The sequence below is a fragment of the Glarea lozoyensis genome, assembly GCF_000409485.1.
Source record: "Glarea lozoyensis ATCC 20868 chromosome Unknown GLAREA6, whole genome shotgun sequence".
In the NCBI taxonomy this organism is placed as follows: Eukaryota; Fungi; Ascomycota; class Leotiomycetes; order Helotiales; family Helotiaceae; genus Glarea; species Glarea lozoyensis.
In genome coordinates, this window is record NW_007361001.1 from 1,649,524 (window position 1) to 1,674,604 (window position 25,081).

Consider the following 25,081-nt stretch of genomic DNA (forward strand, 5'->3'; position numbering starts at 1 on the left):
CCCAGGGACGGTGGAAGAGAGAAGAGACCGCGCTTACATAACCGTCTCCCGCTGCTTGGGCCAGCCTGGAAGTGTTCGAAGGCTCAGTCTGGACTTGCGGTGCCATCATCGCGCATCCCCACGGGCTTCACGCTTTTGTGTACCAACAGCTCTACATCAGCATCAACGGCGCATTCGAAGACAACACGAGCACGTAGACCGTGGGATCACGGTCGCTCATAGTCCGCCCTACCATGGATAAGTCTGGCGAGATGGCAGGAGCCTCGTCGGCCAACAATTCCAGCGATTTTGTGAGTTTCGTCGTTACCTCAAATTATCGCCGATCGCATCTAATCACCAGCTCCAGGTTCGCAAGTTGTACAAGTAAGGCCTCGTTCTAGTCTTGCACTGACAGAGCAGGATGTCCCCTCATCTTCCGAGACTAATCATAATTTGTAGGATGTTAGAAGACCCTACCTATGAAAACATTGTTAGGTGGGGGGAAGGTGGTGAAAGCTTCGTCGTTCTTGAGGTAGGGGGTACCAGCGAGCGGCCCAGCCCCGATCAGTTATTGACATTCCTTTCAGAACGAGAAATTTACCAAGTCCATTCTTCCCAAACATTTCAAGCACAGCAACTTTGCTAGCTTCGTGCGACAGCTGAACAAGTATGACTTCCATAAGGTCAGGCAGAATAACGAGGACAATGCCCCTTCGCCATATGGACCCAACGTCAGTCATTCTACCTACTGACATCACCCCTCATGCTGACGATTGATCAGGCATGGGAGTTCAAGCACCCGGAGTTTCAAGCAAACAAAAAAGACAATTTAGATAATATTCGACGAAAGGCCCCCGCGCCACGAAAATCGGCGCAAAATTCAGACGAGGGTTTTGCCAATCAGCAGATTGAGTTGCTCCAATCTCAGCTGATGGCTACTCAGCAACAAGTCACCAATCTCAACGACAAATTTAATGATCTTGCGCAAGGCCACGTAGTATTGCTACAGCAGGTAGTGTCACTCCAGAAACTGGTGAAGAACCATGATGGAGCCATGCGTAAAGTGCTCGGCTTTTTGCACAGCACAGATGCTGAAAGACGGAATAGTCGGGTCGATGGGCGTTTCGCGAATGGGACATCTGGTCTAGGTGCTGAAGGTGCACCAAATGATGTTGATGATCACCCTCCGTCTCCTTTGCAACAGGCAACAGAACTGCTTGGCGTCTTCTCAGCAGCGAACCTACCCGACAAAACTCTGGAAGCGATGACCCATGATTACAGTCACCTTCGTAGTGACTACTCAACGCCTCCAAATGAACATGGGAATGCTCACATCGTACCTCCTTCAGATGCTTCAAGCAATCATCTGGGCTATTCCGTGGCAAGCGATCTCGATAGCATGGTTTATCCAGTTGGACATACAAATGGTATCGATCCAGTCAACGCTGAGCATATCCACAACATACCGTATTCCTTGCCGCCCCAGATGCCGCAGAGTATCGTGACAGAAACAGAAGCCGAAACACAAATGTTTCCCGGTAGGAAAAGGAGCGTGCATGAGCAAGTCTGGGGTATAAACAAGCCCCGCATTCTGCTTGTAGAGGATGACAAAATGTGCGCAAGAATTGGTTCGAAGTTCTTGCAGCTTTACGAGTGTGGGGTAGAAATTGCTGTAAGTGTGCCGACGATACTTTCTTTGCGGGGTTATTAATGTCTTGTAGCGCGATGGACTAGAGGCAGTCAACAAAATCAACCAGGCTGGCACAGGTCCTCATACGTACAACCTGATTCTCATGGACATCATAATGCCCAATCTCGATGGAGTTTCTGCCACGGTTTGTATCCGAGAAATTCTGCCGAATACTCCAATCATCGCTATGACATCCAACATTAGAGCGGACGACATTGACATGTACTTCAGATACGGTAAGTAAAAAAGCGACAGGTTATTTAGTCAGGCCTAACCTTGTGTAGGCATGAATGACGTGCTACCCAAACCTTTTACCAAGGAGGGTATGCTTAAAGCACTTCAGAAACACCTACCTGGTTTTCTGAAGGAGGCTCAGGGTCAGCCTCATCCTCAGTACCAACCCCAGGCCCAACTTTCGCATCCCGGAGGTGGATTCTCTACACCAAGTTCCACGCAACCGCCTCTTGGTTTGAATATGGGGCAATTATCCGCCGCTCAGTCGTTGAAGGATGAAACTTCACCAGGAAAATCGCCAGCCACAGCAACGTCCTGGCACTCGCCAAACCAGATACCCGGCCAGTCTCCCATTGGAAATGGGCCAATTGGTTTTATACCACAACAGCCAATGCAACAGCCCATGAGGGATCACCACTACGGAGCTATGACTCCTACTCACCCCCATCCACAAGCGGGCTACCCCCCTCCGCCAAATACACCTCTTGGTCCGCCGAGAGGTCCTCCACATAAGCGAGTGCTGTCGGAAATGTCAAGTGGTCCTGAAGAACATCCCGACAGCAGACGGCGAATGTACGCGCAAAATCCACCAAGTTACCATCCGTAGTTGAAACCTGTTGGACAGCTCACAAAAACCCATTCGGACTAGCCAGGACCTCTTTCGGTCTCCAACACCTAGCTTCTTGTATATTTTATAACCGACTCATAATGTAGTATAGCCGACCGGCAGAAAGCAGTGCAAGAACACAACGAGACATAGATGTCCATGAGATTCGTGGAATAGAGAGAGGGCGTATTGCCGCAACGAGTCTGTCGTTGGCGTCTGGTTTGGTGCATGTTGGAAGTCATGTTGGATGATTGCATGGTTCAGGAGTCTGCGTGTAGACGGGCGTTCGTGAGGTTGCTTGACGATAAAAATATTCTTAGCCAACTGGTTGGAGGACAATGCTTATCCAGCATCTGGGAATTGTTATCTAACTCCAGAGTAGTAGAAAAGCAAAATGATTTTAACATCTGCAAAATGTCAGCTTCTCATGCATTGCGAGTTCAGAATACCAGAAACTCACCTGGCAGACTTATGCATTTCGCAACATCGGAACGAGCAAGCAGAAAGCAGGACATGTCGTTCTATTAAAGTAATCCCACAATCGTGAAAGACAGATCTAGAACATCCTCCCTCGCAGCCCAGGCTCCCCTGATAAGTCTCCAGGGTGTTTGTGGCAGGTCTAGATCGATATCGCCCTACGAATGGGGCCACTCTTCCTGTACGAATCCTGGCGGGGCGTCAGCGAGGGGACGTGCGTCGGGGTGCATATTGGACTGCCATGCCACCACATCGGTTAGCTGCACCACGGCGGGTAGTTGTGTTCTAGATTTTAGATTTGAAAGATGTGGGATAATGTGAGATGAGGGAAGATCTCGGAATGAGAGAGGAACCAATAGTTAAGGGATTCAGTTTCATAACCCGTTCCTTGTCGCAGAGAATTGCAAGCGAGCTTTGTTCAGTTGCGCATCACGGGACAACACTTCAACCATGGTACATATGATATGTACATTAAAGATCAATTCTATAGTACAGGCGAATTGAGACTGTTTATTCATTTCACATCTCTGATCTAATACTTCTGGTAATCCAAATATAAATCTCCTTCTATCTATGTCTAATGAATCTATGTGCTCGGGTATCATTACAAATACTAAACATTCTTCTCAACAACCCTCCTCTCAGGATCTAGTTCTCTCATTATCCATTCGTAAACCGCCCACTGAGCGGCATTCACGATGAATGCTCTAAAGCTACAGACGCCTAATCCTCTAAAGAAAACGCCCATCCCTTCAACTCGATATGCATTCTGTGCTATCTCAATGGCTCCTAATCTGCGCTGTGGTGTACTTGCTATTAAGGGCTCGCCCTCGACAGCATATTGAGGGACCGAAATTTGCGTTTGAACTCGGGTCTTGATCATGTCGAGTGGGAAAATGGAGGCCCACGTTATGACACCAGCCAAACCACCACAAAGAAGGACTTGAGCTGCTTCTTGGGCTGTAGAGTTTGTCTCGTTGCCAAATCTCGACTTTAGAGACCTAGTGCTCAGCTCATAAGACCAGAAGTAGAACCCATAACCAATACTGTCTCTCAATGCTGTGACAATTCCACCAAAGTAGAGTCCGCGCAACCCCTCGGCCCGTATGATGTCTTTTGTGATGCCCCAGCTCGATGATGTACTGGCTGAAGTGGACATTTGAGCTCGACATTTCACCAACTCAGTCGGAGTACTGACTACCCAGGTCGCCAATCCGCCAATGGCACCTGCGAGCCATGTTGTCCATAAGTTGGGAGGGAGCCCCGAAGGACTTGTATTCAAGAAGGTATTACTTCGGTTGTATGTCATGAACAAGAGCGCATTGAGAGCGCCATAGCCAAGGATTGGAGCTGTGGCTCCCCGAATGAGAGACCCCGCAGTAGAGAACTGTGAGGTGTAACTGGAAGGGGCTGTTGTAACAGGTGTGCCAGCCTGAAGACGAACTTTGATAACGTCCAGTGGGTTGCCAATGAGAATTCCTGCGGCGCCGCTGATATATCCTGCCCAGAAGTCTGCAGACATCGTGCCCAAATATATAAGAAAATGTAGTGGAGTTTTTTCTGCGTTCAAAATAGCAAATATGGTACAATGTACAAGACAAGCATCGAGTCGACTGCTTAAATATCGTCTCTGACTTCCCAAGGTTTCCTTTGCCGAGACTGCGCCAGCACTGGATCGTTGTAGTCCCTCACCGCGTTAACGGCTTGCTTCGATAGAGTAATCTGTGTCAACAAGCCGAGGAAAACAAATCCCCACGCAAAGCCAGCACGTAGTGGCCGGGGAAGGTACGTCGTACGAGTTGTGCTTGCGACTGAAGCTGTAGCTGACTCTGTCCTCCTCATGTACTGGTGATGGCACACTTGCGTAGCAAAGGCCCCAAACAGAATCGGGGTTTGATTGTTGGCAAAGAATTGGTCCACCCTCGAAGGCAGTGGAGGGGCCATTCCTGCGGGGTAGCGGAAATGTGGGTTTGGGTGGTGGTGTGAGTTGAATGAGATCGGATGTTGTGTACGTGACACTTTTTCGTAACTGAATGATCAAAAACTGTAAGATGTTCAAAGCAAAATCTAATAACTTTTCTGAAAGTCTTAAGAGTATCTGGGAGACAAAGAAACAATTAAAACAGAAAGAAAATTTGAGATCGGGGAATCGCGGAAATAATTACTGTAGAAATTTCTCGGTGACATGCACCTGAACCCTATAAGTCGGGTCACGTGCTGACCTGCCTAAATGTTGTTGCCGATTCTCCGACGTCGCGTCTCAAGCGCGTCTGTGCCTGTCACTCGCCACCAAGGTTCAAAGCTCATAGCATTGTATACTTCTCGCTGCCGACCTGGAGGATAGTGTTCAAACAAGATTCCAAATCAGGTCTAACTGTTCCGATATACAAGAAGATTTCCATGATGATTATCACACCGCCCGACGAACCTGCAAGCACTCCATTCGCGGCGAAGAAACGACTGGGGACCGTCGCAGGAACCCCGACAAGTGCAAGCAGCTTGAAGAAACCATTCTCTCTTACTTTGAGCGATGATAAGGAGAACACTCCAATATCCAAACCGTTCTCATCACAGCGCCTGCAAAATCGTACACCTCTGTCAGCAGACAGACTAGCTAAACCGTTCAAATGTCCCGGATCTGCGACCATAAGCAGAGCGTCTGTAAAACCGGCAAGGAAAAGGAGGAAGGTAGACTATGGAGGAGCAGATGGTGAGAAGGAAGACGGAGAGAAGCCATGGACGAATGAAGATCGACTGGCATTAGCCAATAGAGATGTCAACAAGTTTCCAGTTTTCGAAGTCAAGGATAAAGATACAATGTTTCGAAAGCGATTCGCGGTTCCATTGATCAACAAGGATTCTGTCACATATAACCCAAATCGACCCCCTCCAACTCTAGGACTTAGGCAAGGGGCTGTATTTATTGCCAAAGCTCTTCACGACCCCAGCGGCGAGTTTGCCATTGTCCTCTACGATCCTACAATCGATGAAAAACCGAAGACGATCGAGGAAGCGAAAAAGGCAGATGCACCGGAGGCTCCGAAAATCGATGCACCGTTAGTCCATAAAACCCTAGCTGAGATACTGGGTATCAAAAAGGTTGTGGAAGGCGAACGACCAAAAGTTCCCGTGGTGATAGACCCAAGGCTTTCCAAAGTGCTCAGACCCCATCAGATTGAGGGAGTTAAATTCATGTATAAGTGTGTAACTGGAATGATTGAAGAGAAAGCGAATGGCTGCATAATGGCCGGTAAGTTTCCTCGCCTGGGTGTTGTTTCTCAAACCATACTAATAAGTTAGATGAAATGGGGTTGGGGAAAACTTTGCAATGCATCACCTTGATGTGGACGTTGTTGAAACAGTCGCCTGATGCAGGAAAGGGAACGATACAAAAAGCAATCATTGCATGTCCATCAAGTTTGGTCAGAAACTGGGCAAATGAGTTGGTTAAGTGGCTCGGTCCAGATGCCATCCAGCCTTTCGCGATAGATGGAAAGCTATCGAAGGAGGAACTCACATCACAAATTCGGCAATGGGCCATTGCCAGCGGAAGAGCTGTTACCCGGCCAGTCATTATTGTATCGTATGAAACACTACGACTTAATGTTGGGGAGCTGAAAAACACCAAAATTGGTCTCATGCTTTGCGACGAAGGTCATCGCCTGAAGAATGGAGACAGTCAAACATTTACCGCTCTAAACGAGCTGAATGTTACAAGAAGAGTTATCCTATCTGGTACGCCTATTCAGAATGATCTCTCCGAGTACTTCGCATTGATCAGTTTTGCGAACCCTGGGCTGCTAGGAACTCGTCTGGAGTTTCGAAAACAGTACGAAATCCCTATCTTGAAAGGGCGAGATGCTGCTGGAAGTGATAAAGATCGACAAAAGGGCGACGAGAGACTTCGCGAGCTTCTAAATGTTGTCAACAAGTTCATCATCCGAAGGACGAACGATATTCTCTCCAAATACTTGCCGGTCAAGTACGAACACGTCGTTTTCTGCAACCTTGCACCCTTTCAACTCGATTTATACAACCACTTCATCAGCAGTCCAGACATCAAAGCACTTTTGCGTGGCAAAGGCAGCCAACCGCTCAAGGCTATTGGTATGCTTAAGAAGCTTTGCAATCATCCAGATTTACTCAACTTACCAGATGATCTACCTGGATGCGAAAACTTCTATCCAGAAGATTACGTTCCAAAGGATGCACGTGGTAGAGACCGAGACATCAAGCCATGGTATTCTGGCAAAATGCAAGTCCTCGACCGCATGCTCGCTCGAATTCGCCAAGATACAAACGACAAGATTGTATTGATAAGCAACTACACTCAGACACTTGACATGTTCGACAAGCTTTGCCGTCATAGGGGTTACGGTAGTCTACGCTTGGACGGCACTATGAATGTTTCGAAAAGACAGAAGCTAGTCGATAAATTCAACGACCCAGACGGCGCTGAGTTTGTTTTCCTTCTCAGTAGTAAAGCTGGTGGTTGTGGCCTCAACCTCATTGGTGCAAATCGACTTGTTCTCTTTGATCCAGATTGGAATCCGGCCGCAGATCAACAAGCGCTCGCCAGAGTATGGCGTGATGGACAAAAGAAGGACTGCTTCGTGTATCGTTTCATTGCAACGGGTACCATTGAAGAAAAGATTTTCCAACGGCAGTCCCACAAGCAATCTCTTTCCTCGTGCGTCGTTGACTCGGCGGAGGACGTTGAGCGCCATTTCACACTCGACAGTCTGCGGGAGCTATTTCAGTATCACGGTAAGACGACCAGTGACACCCACGATACGTTTAAGTGCAAACGTTGTAAGCCGGATGGAAAACAATACATCAAAGCTCCCGCGATGATGTACGGCGATACAAGTACGTGGAACCACTTCATCAACGAGAACATGAAAAACATCCAAGATTTGCTGTTACGTCAAGAAGTTGGCGCGGATGAGGTTTCCGCTGTGTTCCAATATATTTCTCATTGACGGAAATCATGTAGAACCTTGTATCACTTACTAGCAGCGATGTTATTCTTTGTTTGGCGTCTGGGGTTCATAAGCGAGGATTAAAGGGGGAAACATCACGAATATACTTAGCGGCTACTATATCATGGGACTGCTTTTGTTCCCAAATGAATATTGAAATTTTGTAATTTACTCCAGCACGAGGCAGCCAACGCTGTGTGAAACCTGTGCGACATAGTATTGTAGTTCAATTTATGCTGACGCCTGACGGTAACTCATTCGTAGCACGCATTGCCGCACAAAACTGGTTGGGCTGTAAACCTTAATTTTCAACTGATGTGACTGGACTAATGAGAGAAAGTACAAGAGATCGAAGACCTAACATATTCCCCCAATAAAATTGTAACGAGCGGAATGGAACTAAAGCAGACGATATTCCTACAAGCTGAGATTTAAACCTCACTTCGTATAGGTTCTACCTTTCCTAGATTTCCCTCGTTTTAACGAATGGGATATTCCCCGATACTTTAAAGCAACTTCAGAATTGACTTTTCCTGTGCCCCGACTAGTACTTCATGAGAAGCTGGTCTGACAAGTTGCTCATGTCTCGCTCAAGCGCCAAGGAGTCCACCAGCGACAACAGGGCAGGAGACCTGTAGAACATTGATCGGACCGTTGAGAATAGAGATGAGCTAGAATAATATAAGTCAGTTCCTATATTACGCATACTGACGGTGAATGTGAACGTACAGCTGGATCTTGGTGCGAAGCTTGCGCGGTGGCGCGGGACATACAGCATACGGCTGTTTGTTTTCCACAACTACCTCCAGATCCAAGGACGCCTGTGCCTGTTCATTCTTAGTCTTTGCTCTCGCCATTTGATAACCAATTTGTTCAACTTGGACGGATAGAAAGGTCACTACTAACATCCAATTCCGATAGCCTTGGTGTTGACGGGCAAAATGCTCAAGTTGACAGTGACTCCATATATCAAACTCAACAGAGGCCCCAAGAGTGGCATTTGAATTAAAACACTGCCGTTTAATTCGTCGCCGTATTTGGCGTTGCAGCAAGAGATTTGTCCGCCAGCATTAGTACATGCTTGTGGGTCTGGAGCATTGGTTGGGGGATAAGTGCGGGCTTGAAGAGACGAGCCATGGGGAGTTGCTTGGACGAGTGTTGCCACGGAGAGGGCGAGGACGGAGACGAGAGTGGTAGAACGCATTGTGGTAGTGATTTGAGGTTTGTAGGTGATCAAAGACGGATGATTTATCAAGTGATCGCCTGCTTAGATGAATAGGTGAAGCTGAAGAGGAATCGTTGGCAGATGAGAAGCTCAGCGGGTGGTTGAAGACAATTTATATTGTAAAGAGGCTAACATTGTGTTCAATGAGTTCACCGAAGCTGCACCCAATTCCAGTTCCCGTTCCCAAAAGTTTAAAAGTAGGTGTAACTCTGCACCCCACATGCCGTGACCGATGTAGTGTAATAGTAAAGCCCTGAAGATGACGTGCGCTCAGCTATGCTCGTCTCCAAGAATGTAGTCTATTTCCAGGGCTATTCTTGGAACACTTGGTACCCAAGGATAACAACAAGTACGGCCTAGGTACCATATTGTCCTCGTGATACTTCTTTTATCTTTCTCGTGACATTTTAGCCTTGAGGATTCTTGCATCCGAGACACTACGAAAAGCATGGAGGGTTCTCGGGTTCGGATGTAGTGTCTCGGGTATGTCATTTTCATTTCAAGTACATGAAGGGAGAAGATTCGAAAACTGTAACCCAATGAAGATTATCATCAATCCTACGTGCCAGTCTATCTAGGACCTGGTAAGTAGCATTGGTGAACCATCTTTACAAAATAGGTTCGACGATCGAAATTGTAAGAGTGATCGATGATTTTCATTTCTCGAGCATGTCCAATGTATTCGAAACACAGAACTAGAGATAAGGAAGTCCCTTGATATCTCGGGAATGTTGCTCGTCCATTTTGGTACGTCATTTGCTGCAATGCTGCCATGTGTTAGATAACATGCGAAGGAAACCATGAAGGGTGATTATTCGATGGTAATCGAACATGTGATTCCATAATGGGACGTAGGAAAGAGTCATCGCAACGCACGCGGACCTAACCAACGAAACATAAAGCAAATGCAATATATAGATAAGCTTTATTAGTATTCAAATATAGATGGCAAGATCCAAAACTTGAGATTGACATAAAAACGCCTGAGATGCTTTCCGAAATAAGGAAGATTCACCGAAAATCAGCTTCCCACACGCTCCACCAAACACCCATGTTGGCTGCAACAACAAGATCGAGCATTTTGAATCCCTCGTCGTGGATAACAAGCTTTCCTAGTTTTGCTCTCTTACCCCGGTTTCCACCTCCTGCCTTCTCTTGGCCAAGACTCAGATCCAGCCGGCCATCATCTTCATCGTGCCCTGGGTGAGACTTGTGACGGACATCATAATCGTCGTCCTCCCCATTTAGATTATCAGCAAACGAAGAGTAATTCGATCGTGGTGATAAAGGGGGTCGATCTTGCGGATCTTCCGAATCCGTGAAATAGCGAGAAGAATTGGGTGGCCTAGGTGGTAGAGCTGGCGAATTCTCCGAGGATAACTTATTGCGTATATGGCTGAATTTTGGAACGCGAAAATGCTTTGTACCTTGCTCCTTCGTGTGGGCTACGAAGGAGGCAAATATATCAGAGGATGGAAGATTGAAGCGAAGCTCGCTTACAGGTGCGGGTGGGGGGGCAGCAGCCATAGATTCATAAGCATGACTTGTGGACGTATTGTTTGCTAAAATGTGTTTACATCGCAGACTTCGACCTCCCGAACCAGTTGTGAACTTACAACGGCCTCCCCACAGACTTGTAAACATGTAACCCTTTTCGTCTGATTCGTCTGAAGAATGCCTTGTATGGGATGTTCTGGTAGTACCTTCAGGCATCCCGGTCGTGGAGGTGCTACTTTCATCTTGCACCCGAGTCGCACTTTTCAATGCGAGGTCCGAAGCTGTCCTTTTGTGTTGCATCGCAGACCGCGCCCAGAATCCAGACCCTTCCATGCTAACCTGCCGATGGAAGCTGGAACTCAAAGTGGACCCTCGCTGCTGATCTGCCTTAATTTGATCGGCAATGAAGGATTGTTTGTCGGGTAGTTTGGCGCTTGTTGTGCCGTCTGTTGGTTGTGAGTTTGTGTGTGATGCCCGAAAAGGTGCATAGCCTGGAGATGTGATGTCGACAGAGATATCAAAATATGGTTTCTTCGTCTTTGGAGGAGACCTTGACCCGCTGTCAGGTTTGAGTCCTACAGCAGGACGTCCACTCACTTCTCCAATATTCCACTGAGCTCCAGAAGTCGGATCTCGCCGTATAATCGTTATCGAGAAGTCATCGATGGGGTTTCTCCCACCGTAGTTGGCTGACTGCTCGGATACTCCGAGCTCCATGCTTCTGCTTGAATCGCTGCTGACTTTAGCTGATCGTCCTAGGTTTTGTGAAGGTAGTGATGCTTCATCTTCAGCTTGAGGCACCGAGTCACTTGTGGCACCTGAATTGGATATCGGCAAGCGAGGACCCACTGGTCGCCGGCGTATAGAATGCTGGGTAGAGATGTTGGTGAGGGGTGATTTAGACGTAGTGTGAGTACGGGCATTGACTCCTCCCGAAGCTAAATCAGCTTGAGATACTTCCAGAGAAGCTCGAGCTGACTCGGGAAGAGGTTTCCGAGAAAGAGGCTTATGGAGAGATGTGCTCCTCGCAAGCTCTGCTGGATCCGGAGGCAAGCTTGTCCGAACTTCCTCTGAAATTCGCAAATCATCTGCTGTATTGAAATGCAGGTAGTATAAAGAGCTTGCGACATCCTGAGCGGTCACATTCTTAAGTTGCGGCTTGAGTGTAGTGAGAATAATATCTGTAATCATGGTTAGCAGCATGAAGATAGAGCTAAGAAATGTGTCTACCTCTCGTCCCAGGTACTCGAGCAATATAAAGAGTTAAAGGTGATCGCTTCTGCGCAGTTGGATTTCGAGGATATCGTGGAGGGTTCGACGCTAACTGAGTTATATCCGAGAGCGAGTGTGCTTCTACAAAGAGAGAGGCCATTTTGTTGGTCGTAGTGGTGAAATGCGAGATTTTCCGTGAGATCTTCCAAGTTTGTTACCTCGTACTGATAGAGATCGCTGTAGGGTGTCAAGGCACCGAAATAGGAAATGAAATGATGATACGTCTATAACGTGATGGTGCTCGTGGTCTTTCCAAGATTCATAAGAGCAACACCTTGTGATTAATATTATTCGGTCTGGTGAAACTTCAATGACAATATTCTTTTGATCCTTAAAACGATCCTGATGCTGCTGCTGTTCCGGGAAGGCGACCAAGAAAATCCATATGTGGAATTGACAGCAATGTTGAGCCGTAAAGTAGGCCGCCTTATTCTTTGTGCGTGGCTCTACAACCTTTGTATCTCAGCCATCTTGCGCGTCTGGGAGAGGCTGAGCTGGCCGTCGATGTTGTCAGCCAGCTAGGTAGGCTAGGTAATAATAAATTTACCTATTATGCGTTTGATGACGCGCAGCTGCTCACCGGTGCTCAATCAAGAGCTGGACATTTTGCTGTCTTTAATTTAATGTGGATAAGTGGAAAGTGTACAAAGAAATTCGATCAATTAACATCAAGGTCGTGTTTATTTACAGCAACATCCATGGCGTCGGTTGAAGCTTGGACTGGGGTGCAATCAAAAGCCAATCGGGGCGTCATTAAAGGTGGGGCACAAAAAGTTCGACTCCCACCGCAAGGTTTCGTGAATTTCATGGACGATACCGTCGATTGGAGCATTTTATTCTGCCAGTCCCCGATTGTCTTGTAAAGTTAATAATCAAAACTGTCGCAATTATTGTATCGCTTCTGGGTCCTATACTCAAAACGAAACTCCCATCGCCATGGCCGACAGTACTCTGGAGGTCGGTCTTTGATCTTCCCCGCCATTTAAGACTTTCGCGCATTTGCTAACATCGATTTGTAGGAACGATTGCGAGAACACGCAGACTCATTTGACAGTCTACTGTCACTAATTCCCGCGAAGCACTATTATGGCGAAGATAACAGTGTATGTCAACCCATCTATGATTGCTTTAAAATTCGAAAGATGATTTACGAACCCCACATAGGATCAATGGAAGAAGAAGAAACAGACCAAAGAACAAGCCGCCGCCGCGAGAAGAGCTAAACTGGACCCCGACTCTGCGAAAACCGCAAAGGATGTCATGGACGAAAGAGTGCGGAAGAGGAAACTCGAGGAGTTGGAGGAACAGGAGGACTCGGATATTGAGGGTGTAGAGAAGGAAAAGCCGAAGCAAGGCATGAAACAACCCCAGGAAAAGAAAACCAAGAAGCAGAAGGTGGATCAAAAGCAAGGGGAAAATCAAAACTCTCAAAGTGCAGAGTCTAAGATAGCTATCGCCACCGAAAAGTCGAGGCTCAAGCAGGAGCGAAAAAAAGAGAAAAAGGCAAACAAACTCAAAAAGGCCGAAGAAAAAAAGGAGGTCGTGCAGGGTTCAGATTCTAAAGCAACGAAAATACCGGCGGCCAACGACGTTGCAAAGTCGAAACAGAAAGTAGTCACTAACAAGCACGCTGAGACTGCTGTGGATCATGAGGAGGAGGAACTCGCAGAAGGAGAGAAAATAAACTTTGAAGCAGATGGATTAGAAGGCGAAACTCAAGACTCTACAGCTTCTCCCAGCTCAGCACCACCTTCGCCTACATTTGATAATTCCAATCAAGAAACAAGTACCAGTACCTCTACATCTTCCACCATACCCCCAGCAACTGTTCCGAAACACATAAAACTCCCAACAAATCCCGAGCTATTACAAGCTAGATTAGCATCAAAGATAGAGGCATTACGAGCCGCTCGCAAAGCCGATGGCCCTGATGGAGCGCCAGCACGAAATCGACAAGAACTGTTGGAGATACGGAGGAAGAAGGAGGACCAACGGCGCGCGCATAAGAAGGAGCTACGCCTAAAAGCTAAGATCGAGGAGGATGCGCGGCGGGAGGCAGCTTTAGCATCGGCACGAGACTCACCAGCTTCGAGCATGATGAGCCCATCCATTCAATCCCCACCTCAAAATTTCTCTTTTGGGAGGGTTTCATTCGCTGATGGACAGCAACTGGCTGATGACATGACGAGTACTCGTGATGCTCCAAAAAAGCGCGGTCCACAAGACGCAGCGAGTGCGTTAGCAGCCACTGAAAAGAAACGTCTTCGGTTGGCGGGACTGGACGACGAGAAACGAGCTGACATCGAAGAGAAAGATCTCTGGCTGAATGCGAAGAAGAAGGCCCATGGAGAGAAAGTACGGGACGATACCTCTCTTCTCAAGAAAACGCTTAAGCGGAAGGAGAAGATGAAGACGAAGAGCGCGACGGAGTGGAATACGAGAAAGGAGGGCGTTGCGAAAAGCCAAGCGATGAAGCAGAAGAAGCGTGAAGAGAATCTCAAAAAACGACGAGATGAGAAAGGAGTAAAGGGCAAAAAGGTTAAGAACAAGAAGACCAAGGCGAAAAGTAGGCCGGGGTTTGAAGGGAGTTTTGGATCAAGTAAAAGGAAATAAGGGAGTTTCGGCACTGTAAATAGTTGATACTGTTTGTTTCTAAAGTAAATGGTTTTAGGTGATACCATCTTGGCACTAGCTGTCTCAACAAAATAAATTACTACTGTTCACAATCACGTCTATTCTTACTTCGCTACCACATCAAGAGATTCCGTGAAGTATGGCATATGAATTATCATTTTCGCTCCATTTTCCCTATGTAAGAAAAGCATAGTATCGTGCCTCGTACACTGTATAGAAGTCAAAAGCCCCTCCCGCGATTTGCTTTCTTTCGCTGCCACAATATCACATGTAGCAGAAACCCCAGTAACCTAGCGCCTTTTGCAAAAACAGGTATACTCCTTGCATTGAAAAAATCTTTGGTATTTTAATAGGCGCTATTAAGACAAGGTAGAAGTCCCGCCACACCCGTTCCGTTGGCGCATCTCTCGCTTCGCGGTTGTCCCTTCGAAATATGTCTCTTCTGTTATAGGAGCGAGTCCAGTCTTGTGAACACGCTAAGACAAGCTGCTACCACCTGGATATCTGTTAGTACCATACTCAAATCATGTAAACCCTATGAGAACTTACCTCAAGTTGCAGCTCTTCATCCTTGCCATTGGCAACTTCTTCTGCAATAACCTGTCCCAAGTTCGCGCCAACACCGCCGGAAGCCCCTCCAGCTCTCTTTCCAAAAGGCCATTGGCTGTACTCTGCTAGTAATTCGTCCACCTGGGCAAAGGCCCTTTCTCTAGACTCATGACCTAAGCTTGCGAGCGCATTCTCGAGCACGTTCGCGGCATAAGCTGCGCATACCATTGCAATGGTACGAGTGTATCTGAATTTGAGATTTTCTGGGAGGAATTGACTGCCTGGAAGAACCACTGTTCGCTGTGTCAAAACGTTCCTAACCCTACGGCGTATTTCCTCCTTTGCGCCTCCGTCTGCAACTGGATGTGTCGCCATATCGAATAGCAGGAAATTTCTCTTCTCGGTTCGGAGGATTCCCTTATCAACAAGGCCTTTTGCGAGACGCTCGCGAACCTGTTTTAATTGATATCCGATTTTCATAAGATTCCAAGTTTCACCTAAACTTGCGGTCAGAATGATTTTACGTTACCTACCCCTTTTACGACATTGGATTGTATTTACCACTCATCAAGTCAATCCACGAGCTAACGCTCATCTTCTCACTAGCTTTCATCATCTTAAGCGCCTCGTCCAGCAGAACTTCACCGGTCAATGTGTCGTCGATGACCTCAATAACACGATCGGCGAGGGGGAATCGGCGCCTAGAGGAATCTTTCTGCATACTAACCCGCCCTCGAAATGCGAGTTCGATAACGATACATCCTCGAAGCGCGTAAGATATATTGTCGTTCCAAAAGGAGAGGTATCCCTACAAACCATTAAATTGAGCGCAAAGTAAAATATTCCCTCACACCACCTACCTGCTTGTCTTTCAACCCCAATAGCAGCACCTCCTCCATCAGCGTAAGCTTAGGCTGCTTGCTGCGCTCAGTACTCTCGCTGATATCCCTGGGATCAAATGCGATTTTGTGTCCATTTTCACCGCTCTCGTATGATGTTTCTGGTCCGCCGGTATCTCGAGACCCTCCAGCCTTTGGTGCCGGTGAAGCCACCCGAGAGGAATCCCCATTCTCGTTCTCGGCACTAGCACCCCCACCACCACCTCTTCTTCGTGTAAGTCCCGTTGACATATCAAGGGGGTGGGGTGTAATCGTCCGTTGATGTTGTTGTTGGGGGATTGCACAAAGGAGCAAGTCGAAGCTCAGTGGGCTGCGAGTAAGACAGGTATCTCTCCGATTGCCATGCACGAACTGGATCCCTTCGAAAATCGATGAGGCCACAACCTTTTGCTGATATCGCGACTAGTTCCGAGAGAATGCGATTACGACTTTCGACAAGTGGATGTTGCGCAAGGTTAGTGAATTATGCTCTGAAGAGCGACTCGTACTCTTGAAAGCTGTGATGAAGTTGGTGCACGGGCAGGGGACCGACACTAGCGAGACTATTTTCGGACGAGGCTCAGAAAAAAGATCCAGCGACCATATTTTGTAGCACCATGAAAGGCCGAGGCCAGACAAGCATTTTGTGGACTTAGCATGGATTTCTACCTTACCTCTCTTAAGTGATTTCCAGTATCTTGCTGCAGGTAAATCTACACTGGGGAGTATTTAACATAGCAGACGAAGATGTGGTTTTGGGCTTCCACCATCATTGTTATCACATTACAGTTTGAAACAGAGATATCTCACGTTGGACTATTTTCTAGCAACATTCGACAGAGTAGATATTTGAACATTTACATGCGCACGAATTCATTACTTCCTTACGAGACAAACACTGTACAAAAGCTCTTCGCCCTAACCACATTCAATGGCCATGGATTCTCCTGTTTGTCCAGATACCCTCTAAAAACCCCTAATATACAATTCAACCACCTAGTGAGCTTTTCAAAAGTTAGCTTGTCTCTTGCGCTCTGTAGCGGAAACACTTACCATCTGGCTGCGCAAGAATGTACTCTACGGCCTTGTCAACTGTTATGAGATGGTTAGCTTCTCCTCGCACTTTACACCACGCCACCGAGGATCCTTACTACTGTGGATAGCATCCGCCTCCTTGTCCGGGATCTCGATACTAAACTCCTATATACCATCAGTACACCTTGAATTGGAACGCAATGTCATATCCTAACTAACCTCCTCGATCGCCATCACAACCTCAACGGTATCCAAACTGTCCAAGGCAAGATCGTTTGCGAAGTGAGATGTAGAAGTAATCTGTATATCATTAAACACTGAACTTCTCAAAGTTATTTGGTGTTTTATCGTACTTTACTTGGGTCGGTGACCTAGAGAAATGTTAGAAACGTGGTAGTGGGCTCTGTGGGCAGACTGACTTTATCAAAGTTCTTCAATAAATCGACTATTCTTCCTTCTACCTCCTGCTTCTTGAGACCGGCCGCGGCAGAATAGCATCTTAACCCTTGGAACGCAGTCGGGGCGAATTGTGATTTGGTGACGAAAGCACCGGAAACAGCTGGGCGAGCAATTGGCGCTGACCACCGTACAGCCTGGCATGTAGCGCTACGCGCGGATTTGAGAAGAGCTGTTCGGAACATTGTGGGGGAGGATGGACTTGTGGAGTGGTATGATGGCAGAAGAGATATTGCTTGACGATGAAGCTCTCTCGGCTTGTCACTTCATCTGGAACTAAGCTAATGACATCACGTGGTCTGGCCTATGAATTGCAGGGGTTAAAGGCAACACCATCTGAACCATATGGCAGAGGGACTTTATCAAAAAAATTAATGTATAGGTTTTGTACCTTGTCCAACGTAAAGAAAGTATATTTTTGTCAATTTTTTCTTCTAAGATCCAAGTTAGGTGGCAATTGGAGCTATCTGACGCTAGCCAATCAGAAGCGCCGCATTTTGAATCCACGACCTCAGTGCTCGGAATTTCGAGACTACAACTGACACTTCTTCAACAACATTGCCACGAGTAAATACATAATGGCATCCGCGAAGCCTTTGACGATGCTCGTGGCTCGAAGCCGACCAACTGCGAGGGTTTCGAGCGCTGTGCGCACCTTCAATCTGAGTGCAGCAAACATCGCAGCGCTTTCCACGACTTGCGCCCGCGCATACGCCACTCCATCAGGACCACCGCCACCAGGCTTTCGATTAGCAAGACCAGAGAGATGGGATGAAGGAAAGGAGTCTTCGTTAGACAAGGCTGGGAAATACTTTCTCCTGACAGAAATGGCAAGGGGAATGTATGTGGCGTTGGAACAGTTCTTCAGACCTCCGTATGTTTTGGTATCAGGCTTTGAGAAGGTAGATCAGAAGTTGCTAACTGCCTGCAGTTATACCATATTTTATCCATACGAAAAGGTAACGAACTCGAAGGAAACTAGTCGGCAGACTTCTAACACGTTTTCAGGGCCCTATATCTCCACGGTTCAGAGGCGAGCACGCTTTACGGCGATATCCTACCGGAGAGGAACGTTGCATAGCCTGCAAGTTATGTGAGGCTGTATGTATCCGCCGACATATACAGGAGGCACATGCTGATTTCATTTTAGATTTGCCCCGCTCAAGCTATTACAATCGAAGCCGAGGAGCGTGAAGATGGAAGCAGGAGGACGACACGATATGATATTGATATGACCAAGTGTATCTACTGCGGATTCTGCCAGGAGAGTTGCCCAGTTGACGCCATTGTTGAATCACCAAATGCGGAATATGCTACTGAAACGAGAGAGGAGTTATTGTACAACAAGGTACGTTTATTTCTGTCAGCTTTGAGAATTATGACTAATTATAATCAGGAGAAACTGCTTGCGAATGGAGACAAGTGGGAACCAGAACTGGCGGCGGTTGCTAGAGCAGACGCTCCTTACAGATAGTTTCATTTTCTAAATCTCTTGTACATAAAAAACAATGTTCATACATCTCATGGGCAGATGCTATTAAGCAACCCTTTATGCTCAATTTTAGATTTCTCATGAACATTTATGAAATTAATTTGACGTGTCACTCGATTTGTAGAAGGGCGCTGCTAAGACCTCCTCCTGTTCAGTGCTTTCTTGCTTTAGCAAAAGCTTTAATAGATACTGCGACCCGTACACTTACAAGCTGTACTTAAAGAGTTATCTGTTATCTACTGGCACCATATCATAGACGTAAAAGGACATTTAAATATGCTTCGTGGAAGGAGTCCTCTCATCGAATCCGACTATTAGCGAATTGAAGTCTACGAACTTCAACAAACTAAGAGCTGTTACCCCGATACTGACGCAATTCAATAAGAGTTATAGTGTCATCGCGGCCTGGAAACTCGTAGGAATTGAGTTGCTTGACAGCAGGATCTAGTTTTAAAAACTCATCGATAGTTATGAACGGACGAACTTCAGTCCTTCCACGAGCATTCTGCAGTGCTCCTCGGGCTCTGGAAACTCCACCACGGAAAACTAAGTAGATTACTTGACATTGAGGATGGCACTGCGTTCAATTATAAAGATGCGGCATTTCCAACGTCAACAGGTATTTAACTCTACACTAAGAGATACTACAGATATCTTGTTCAAAAGGTATGTATATTCAGGCTAAGATGCAAGGTGAAAAGGTTCAGTAGTCATGTATTCCAGTTCGTTATTCTGTAGAGACTTAGTAAATCAGCTGTTTGCTAGCATCCCTAGGGACGGCGCATTAAAATCTTGATGAATGGATGTAAACAATGAAAAGAATTCAAAAAAGAGAAGATATCATGAAGTTGAATTTTTTCCTTTTGCATTGTTCTAACCAGGGACATATCTCAAATGTGAAACTGAGAAGCTTGTCCTAATGTTTGAATTGAGAAACCTTCAATCAGCGTCAACAAGGAAAATAGGAATTCGCTTGAAGATAACTTAGAAGGGCCTCAACTGACTCTTACGAGAACTTAATTTAATGACAAGGTCAAAATATCAAGATGTGTTACCCAAATCTCTGGATTTATATAGACAGATACCTGTAAATAGTCACAGTTGTGAGCCTTCAAAACATGTAGCGTAAGGATTTACAACAAATAAGTGAAGCAAAATTTTAATTGCCATGGTTAAGAACCCACAAAGATGATATGAAGTGACTTCATTACCAGTTTTCGGCCTCCGTTGTATGTTCTATTCAGTACATAAAATTTAGGGAGCTACACACTCATGAACAGACGTCTGCTAGGTGGCTCCTTCCACTAACAGCTAATTCGTTTGCAACCAATTCTGACGCCTGACGTATACCTAGGTACTACCTACCTATTCTCCCAATCCTAATCAACAAAATTTTCAAAAGAATTACAGATAATGAAGATGGCAAAGGTGAAAGCCGAGAAGATCCATGGATTCTTGGGGTAAGTGTTCCTAATTCCCCAAACAACCACAAAAGCAAGTGACAATGTTGACAACTCGCAGTCAATTCGGCATAGAAATGGTCGATTTATTCGTCGGGCCTACGAAACAGCAATTCAGAGTCCACAAGGCGCTTCTTTGCTCCCGAGTCGAATACTTCAAACAGATGTTCGACAGCGGTTTCATCGAAGCGGAGGAGAATTCGGGATTCCTGCCAGACGAAGATCCAATTGTGTTTAGCTTGTTTCTTGAATACATATACGGTGGAGGGCGCTTGGGACCGGTAGATATCGAGAGGAGCACGACAGCCACAGGACCGGTGATTGACAGGATCAAATTGTATGGATTCGCAGAAAGGATAGCGTTGGTGGATTTGGCAGACTATGTTATGACGAACTTGGTTTCGAATCTGGCTTACTATGAGAGGACACCGAGTAAGGATGGGATGAGACTGGCATACGAAGTGACGAAACCTGGTTCGCCTTTGAGGAATTATATGAGCCACAGCTTATACTACATCATGAAATTCGATGACGAGGAGAGCGCCTGGTCGACACGAACACTATGCGATACGCTCAAGGAGACTGATGACTTACTGTTCGACCTCATTGCGGTTACTAGGAAGCATGAAGCAGCCCAGCCAGCCTCGACTAAAAGGTCTATTGATCCGAGAGTCGGATCAAAGTGTCGATGGCATTCGCACCCAGATGGAAAGCATTGCATATTGCAGGGAGAGATACTGTAGCGAGGTTAGACGAAGATGTACATTTAACGGACGGTGGGCTATTACTGGGGGTTCGGTTGAATATTCAAGCACGTAGGAAATAATGACAGCATCGGTGGCCTTATCACAATTATGAACTGACATGATGGGTACGAAGCGTAATAAGTCCAGTGAAATCAGAGGCCCAAAACCATCAAATATAATTTGACAAGCTCAATTCGCTTTCCATCGCTTGCCGCCTCCTTTCTGCCACAACCAAGCAGCTTCTACAGCGTACACTTTACTTCCCTGGTGGCCACCCTCTGCGCTAGCAGCTTCTTCGAGAGTCTGAACAATCTTGCCCTCCTCCACACATCTCCACAAGCCCTTAGTTATTTCATTATCCTCATCTCCCCACTCTCCTCTACCCAGCCTGTACAAAAGTCTCCCAAGGGTCTGAAAGGCGATACAACGCTGAGCAGGGTAAGCGGATCGCGAAAGTCTTGCTAGTTCGGGTACAGTGTATCCGGCAGCTTCTGGTGCTTCGCCATGGTGGTGTAGGCCCTTTGTGATAGGCATGGCTCTTGAAATACGTGGGGGTAAAATCCCGCCTCTGAAGTCAAACCGCAAAGCCGACGCTGGCAAAGCTTCATGTGCTGGGTAATATGGGGATTCTTGGTCTGCAATAGAACCGTGTGTAGGTATGGGGGCCATCCAAGCCAATTTCGAGGGATCGTTGGGGAGGTCGGGGAAATATTTACTGTGTAAATTCTCAAGAAATGATGGGTCCGAAGGATCTAGATCTGCGACTGGAGGAGCAGATGGAAAATGCACATCTGGTACGTTTTCGTGGCCTATGCTGGAGTTCAGTCCACTCGCCTCGGGCTCCTTCGTCTCCTCGTCCTCTTCGAACCGTACTGACTTCGATGGCTCTACCAGCCGTCCAGCTGGCTTAGGTGCAGGTGTGATTTTTGATTCCCTCTCCAAGTTTGCGTCCTCTCCTCCCTCAAGAGCCTTGGTCGGACTTGGCAGATCTATGCCAGTATCACCTCGCCCTTCGTCCAAATTCGCCCGCTTTAGGAGTCGCTCGATTAAAGAAGGGTTCAATCCGGCCAAAAGCTCCTGTCTCTCTTCATCTATCTCTGTGGTTGACATGGCTGCAAGCCGCTGCTTATTCTCCTCATCGATCCGTTTTCGTTCGTCATCGTCGAAAGATTGTGCGGTTTGACGCGAGGAAACCCCCCTTGCTGGCTGTAAATCGCCCCCATTCGGTCTATCAAATACTACAGGTGTCCTCGAAGGAGCGGCAGCTTGTGTTCTCTGTTGCTTGAAAGCTGATATTCTTGTCCTCTTTTTGTGTTCAGGAAATCCAGTAGGAGTTTTCTTCAAAGTTGGGGCGGAGGGAGGTGCTGTAACGCGCTCTTGGATGTCGCTCACGAAGGGCAGTGATGGTAGCGCACCATTTGGTATTCTTGACGTTGATGCAATCTCATTTTCGTCGTCAGAGAGGTCTATTTCAAACCGCTGTCCCTTGAGATCCATTTGAGGCGATTGTTTTTGTTTGCTCGATAAAAATATCCAGGCGGGTCCAAAAAGATGGCTGCAGGATGATGTCCCGACCCGACACCTGCAAGTTTAGGGCTGACAAACGCTTCGCTTAACCCCACCATTCCACCCCGCGCCCCCTGGACGGGGCACCAATACGAAGTACTTTGTACTTGCTTACGGGGGTAATTTTTCAAAGTATCTTGTAAAATTAGTTCTCAACAAGTCGTTTAATATTCGTTAACCATGAAGAGAATCTCACTGCATTAATCTACTAATGTATTCGATCGCACGAGAAAACAAAAAGTGATTAGTATCTATCAAGAAGAGTTGGAATTTACGGATGTGTATTGTGATCAATATTATCATTTTCTTTATCATGATACCGCTCATGAATATAGCATAGTATACATTATTGGTTATGCAAGGCCTATTTCTTCAAATCTTCCCAGCTCTAGACTCGATTTTCTGTCCCTTATCGAATGTATCATCCTACATTCGTGCGTCTCCCCGGCGGGAGAAGCAATAGCTTTTGAAGTAGTGAACACGATTTTTCAGTTGTTTGATATCGGATCACTAAGATAGGCCATTGTCTGCCGAATTATTCTGGAAACGAAATTGAAGGAACATTTTTTGGTTTTTTGTAATCAATATCCAGACTTCATTTACAGTGGAAAACACTAGGTATTGAGGATTTGCCAGAATCGATATTTGTCCAAATCATAGATACAGAATGACATCGCATTTCTGCTGAATGGGAGGACATCGTAAAGCCTACTGGATTTTGTTTTGTCAAGTGATGATGACGAGATTGGTTCTATCGTTCTGTAAATCGGCAAGATAATTGTTCCTCTCTATTGTCAATAGAAAGTTGGCCGGTGATATGTAGTCATTGGTGCTTCTTCTGAGATGACTTCGCATATGGACTTTCCTCCAAATAACACTAAGAGTACATTTGCAAAATACGACCTCAGAGAGATTATTCCTATCAGAATCTCAAGCACCTTTGCTTCTTCAAATGTAGCAAATTTAACTTATATATTAGCGCAGCTGCGCTTGAAATAAAATGAAAACTCCTTGTAATCTCTGATCATCAAGTTATTGGATCATGAATGTTAAGACAATCGATAAGGTGAAGTGATTGTTACTCATCCGAAGTTTGATGAGGAAAAAACAAATCCATACTCTGGCTCTGTTGCATAGCTCTGCTAAGACAGTGTTTACGTTCATTACAACATCTCCGAGAATGGCCTCGAAAACGGCGATGAATCTTCTGGAAAATATCTTTACTAAATGAAACTAGTTCTTACATTAGTTTTTTAAACATAGGAAATTCAAATGTTCATTTTTGCAAGGACGATTGGAACGTAATTGCACCGAAACTGTCTACGCGGCGAGACATAAATGATCTTACGAAAAAGCAAGAACGGTTGAAAGACAGATAGAATTATTGACCACTTATCGTCATTACTGCCCCCACTGTTTCATGTCTTTGTTCGAGCATAATAAGAGAGCGCACACGATTGCAATATTAATGTGAGATCAACTCGGAACAATCACAGTGAGATTCGTGGAAAACATATCATGGAGGTATGCACCAGTGTAAGATTCAAGTGAGTATTCCTAGTTCTGCCAAGCTTGTGAACAACAGATGCATTACAAATCCTGAGGATTAAATTTACACAAAGAAGAGCTGGCAGGGATATGCAAAGTTTTTTGGTATGTTCTAAAGCCCTCCCAAAATTGTCTTCAAAATAAGACCTCGGGACAATCGGGCACCCACTTAGCAACGAGTGACTCTAATGAAAACAAATTTGGCACTACACCACACTTACGGCAATCCATGATTATTGTATACTGAAAACAACATGGTGGAATGCACGTAAAGCTTGAAACTTTTGTTTATCGTCTACGGTTGGTTTGGTTTTATGCCCTTACGTTTTCCGAGTGTTGGCTTGTTGGTTACACATAAGCGGACAAATACCCGATGAAGAAGAAAAGAATGGAGCTATGAATAGGCTTGTGCATCTGTCCCATTCCCAATGAAACGAAAAAGGACTTTGAATAGGCCGCAGGAAGTTGGAATACTCCTTAAAACCAAGCCTAGCACGATGTGAGTGGTCAGCTGGTCAGCTTGGTGCAATGCGATGTCAACTAGACGCTAACAAACCTTGAACGTCTTTTGGTTGTCCCACCAGTAGAAAGTACTACTTCATCAAGTATCCGAATGCTAGGTGAATTCTTATGACTCGCAAGGCGTCAAGAAATGATTGTACGAGGACCTGTTACGCAGATTCATGAGTTGTGCATGTTGGAGACAGGGGTTGGGTTGAACCTTGGGAAGATCAGAAACGCATGTGGCGCTCCG

The 25,081-nt window shown here is 46.2% G+C and overlaps 11 protein-coding genes across 11 annotated transcripts; 5 read left to right on the plus strand and 6 right to left on the minus strand.

Annotated features, from left to right (window-relative positions):
• Positions 1–233: 233 nt before the first annotated feature.
• GLAREA_02865 (Winged helix DNA-binding protein) lies at positions 234–2,510 on the plus strand (the record flags this gene model as incomplete). Its single annotated transcript, XM_008087950.1, has 7 exons — positions 234–290; positions 347–363; positions 439–511; positions 567–710; positions 761–1,651; positions 1,701–1,905; positions 1,954–2,510. 7 exons carry the CDS (start codon positions 234–236, stop codon positions 2,508–2,510), a joined length of 1,944 nt encoding a protein of 647 aa, XP_008086141.1.
• A 1,090-nt stretch (positions 2,511–3,600) lies between these two features.
• On the minus strand, positions 3,601–4,509 carry GLAREA_02866 (Mitochondrial carrier; the record flags this gene model as incomplete). The annotated part of the gene is made up of 1 exon (XM_008087951.1): positions 3,601–4,509. One exon carries the CDS (start codon positions 4,507–4,509, stop codon positions 3,601–3,603), a length of 909 nt encoding a protein of 302 aa, XP_008086142.1.
• An 881-nt stretch (positions 4,510–5,390) lies between these two features.
• GLAREA_02867 (P-loop containing nucleoside triphosphate hydrolase) lies at positions 5,391–7,969 on the plus strand (the record flags this gene model as incomplete). Its single annotated transcript, XM_008087952.1, has 2 exons — positions 5,391–6,237; positions 6,288–7,969. 2 exons carry the CDS (start codon positions 5,391–5,393, stop codon positions 7,967–7,969), a joined length of 2,529 nt encoding a protein of 842 aa, XP_008086143.1.
• A 590-nt stretch (positions 7,970–8,559) lies between these two features.
• Positions 8,560–9,173, minus strand: GLAREA_02868 (uncharacterized protein; the record flags this gene model as incomplete). Its single annotated transcript, XM_008087953.1, has 3 exons — positions 8,560–8,640; positions 8,699–8,796; positions 8,876–9,173. The coding sequence occupies 3 exons, from the start codon at positions 9,171–9,173 to the stop codon at positions 8,560–8,562; spliced, it is 477 nt and encodes a 158-aa protein (XP_008086144.1).
• Positions 9,174–10,205: 1,032 nt separating this feature from the next.
• GLAREA_02869 (uncharacterized protein) lies at positions 10,206–12,063 on the minus strand (the record flags this gene model as incomplete). The annotated part of the gene is made up of 2 exons (XM_008087954.1): positions 10,206–11,872; positions 11,922–12,063. 2 exons carry the CDS (start codon positions 12,061–12,063, stop codon positions 10,206–10,208), a joined length of 1,809 nt encoding a protein of 602 aa, XP_008086145.1.
• An 836-nt stretch (positions 12,064–12,899) lies between these two features.
• GLAREA_02870 (uncharacterized protein) lies at positions 12,900–14,576 on the plus strand (the record flags this gene model as incomplete). Its single annotated transcript, XM_008087955.1, has 3 exons — positions 12,900–12,920; positions 12,983–13,066; positions 13,128–14,576. The coding sequence occupies 3 exons, from the start codon at positions 12,900–12,902 to the stop codon at positions 14,574–14,576; spliced, it is 1,554 nt and encodes a 517-aa protein (XP_008086146.1).
• Positions 14,577–15,042: 466 nt separating this feature from the next.
• On the minus strand, positions 15,043–16,276 carry GLAREA_02871 (uncharacterized protein; the record flags this gene model as incomplete). Its single annotated transcript, XM_008087956.1, has 4 exons — positions 15,043–15,093; positions 15,147–15,643; positions 15,708–15,954; positions 16,007–16,276. 4 exons carry the CDS (start codon positions 16,274–16,276, stop codon positions 15,043–15,045), a joined length of 1,065 nt encoding a protein of 354 aa, XP_008086147.1.
• Positions 16,277–17,012: 736 nt separating this feature from the next.
• GLAREA_02872 (ACP-like protein) lies at positions 17,013–17,700 on the minus strand (the record flags this gene model as incomplete). Its single annotated transcript, XM_008087957.1, has 6 exons — positions 17,013–17,020; positions 17,078–17,116; positions 17,176–17,224; positions 17,279–17,359; positions 17,413–17,430; positions 17,479–17,700. The coding sequence occupies 6 exons, from the start codon at positions 17,698–17,700 to the stop codon at positions 17,013–17,015; spliced, it is 417 nt and encodes a 138-aa protein (XP_008086148.1).
• A 393-nt stretch (positions 17,701–18,093) lies between these two features.
• GLAREA_02873 (4Fe-4S ferredoxin) lies at positions 18,094–18,989 on the plus strand (the record flags this gene model as incomplete). Its single annotated transcript, XM_008087958.1, has 5 exons — positions 18,094–18,389; positions 18,447–18,474; positions 18,524–18,616; positions 18,666–18,863; positions 18,912–18,989. The coding sequence occupies 5 exons, from the start codon at positions 18,094–18,096 to the stop codon at positions 18,987–18,989; spliced, it is 693 nt and encodes a 230-aa protein (XP_008086149.1).
• Positions 18,990–20,426: 1,437 nt separating this feature from the next.
• GLAREA_02874 (POZ) lies at positions 20,427–21,210 on the plus strand (the record flags this gene model as incomplete). The annotated part of the gene is made up of 2 exons (XM_008087959.1): positions 20,427–20,467; positions 20,529–21,210. 2 exons carry the CDS (start codon positions 20,427–20,429, stop codon positions 21,208–21,210), a joined length of 723 nt encoding a protein of 240 aa, XP_008086150.1.
• Positions 21,211–21,402: 192 nt separating this feature from the next.
• On the minus strand, positions 21,403–22,710 carry GLAREA_02875 (uncharacterized protein; the record flags this gene model as incomplete). Its single annotated transcript, XM_008087960.1, has 1 exon — positions 21,403–22,710. One exon carries the CDS (start codon positions 22,708–22,710, stop codon positions 21,403–21,405), a length of 1,308 nt encoding a protein of 435 aa, XP_008086151.1.
• Between the last annotated feature and the right edge of the window lie 2,371 nt (positions 22,711–25,081).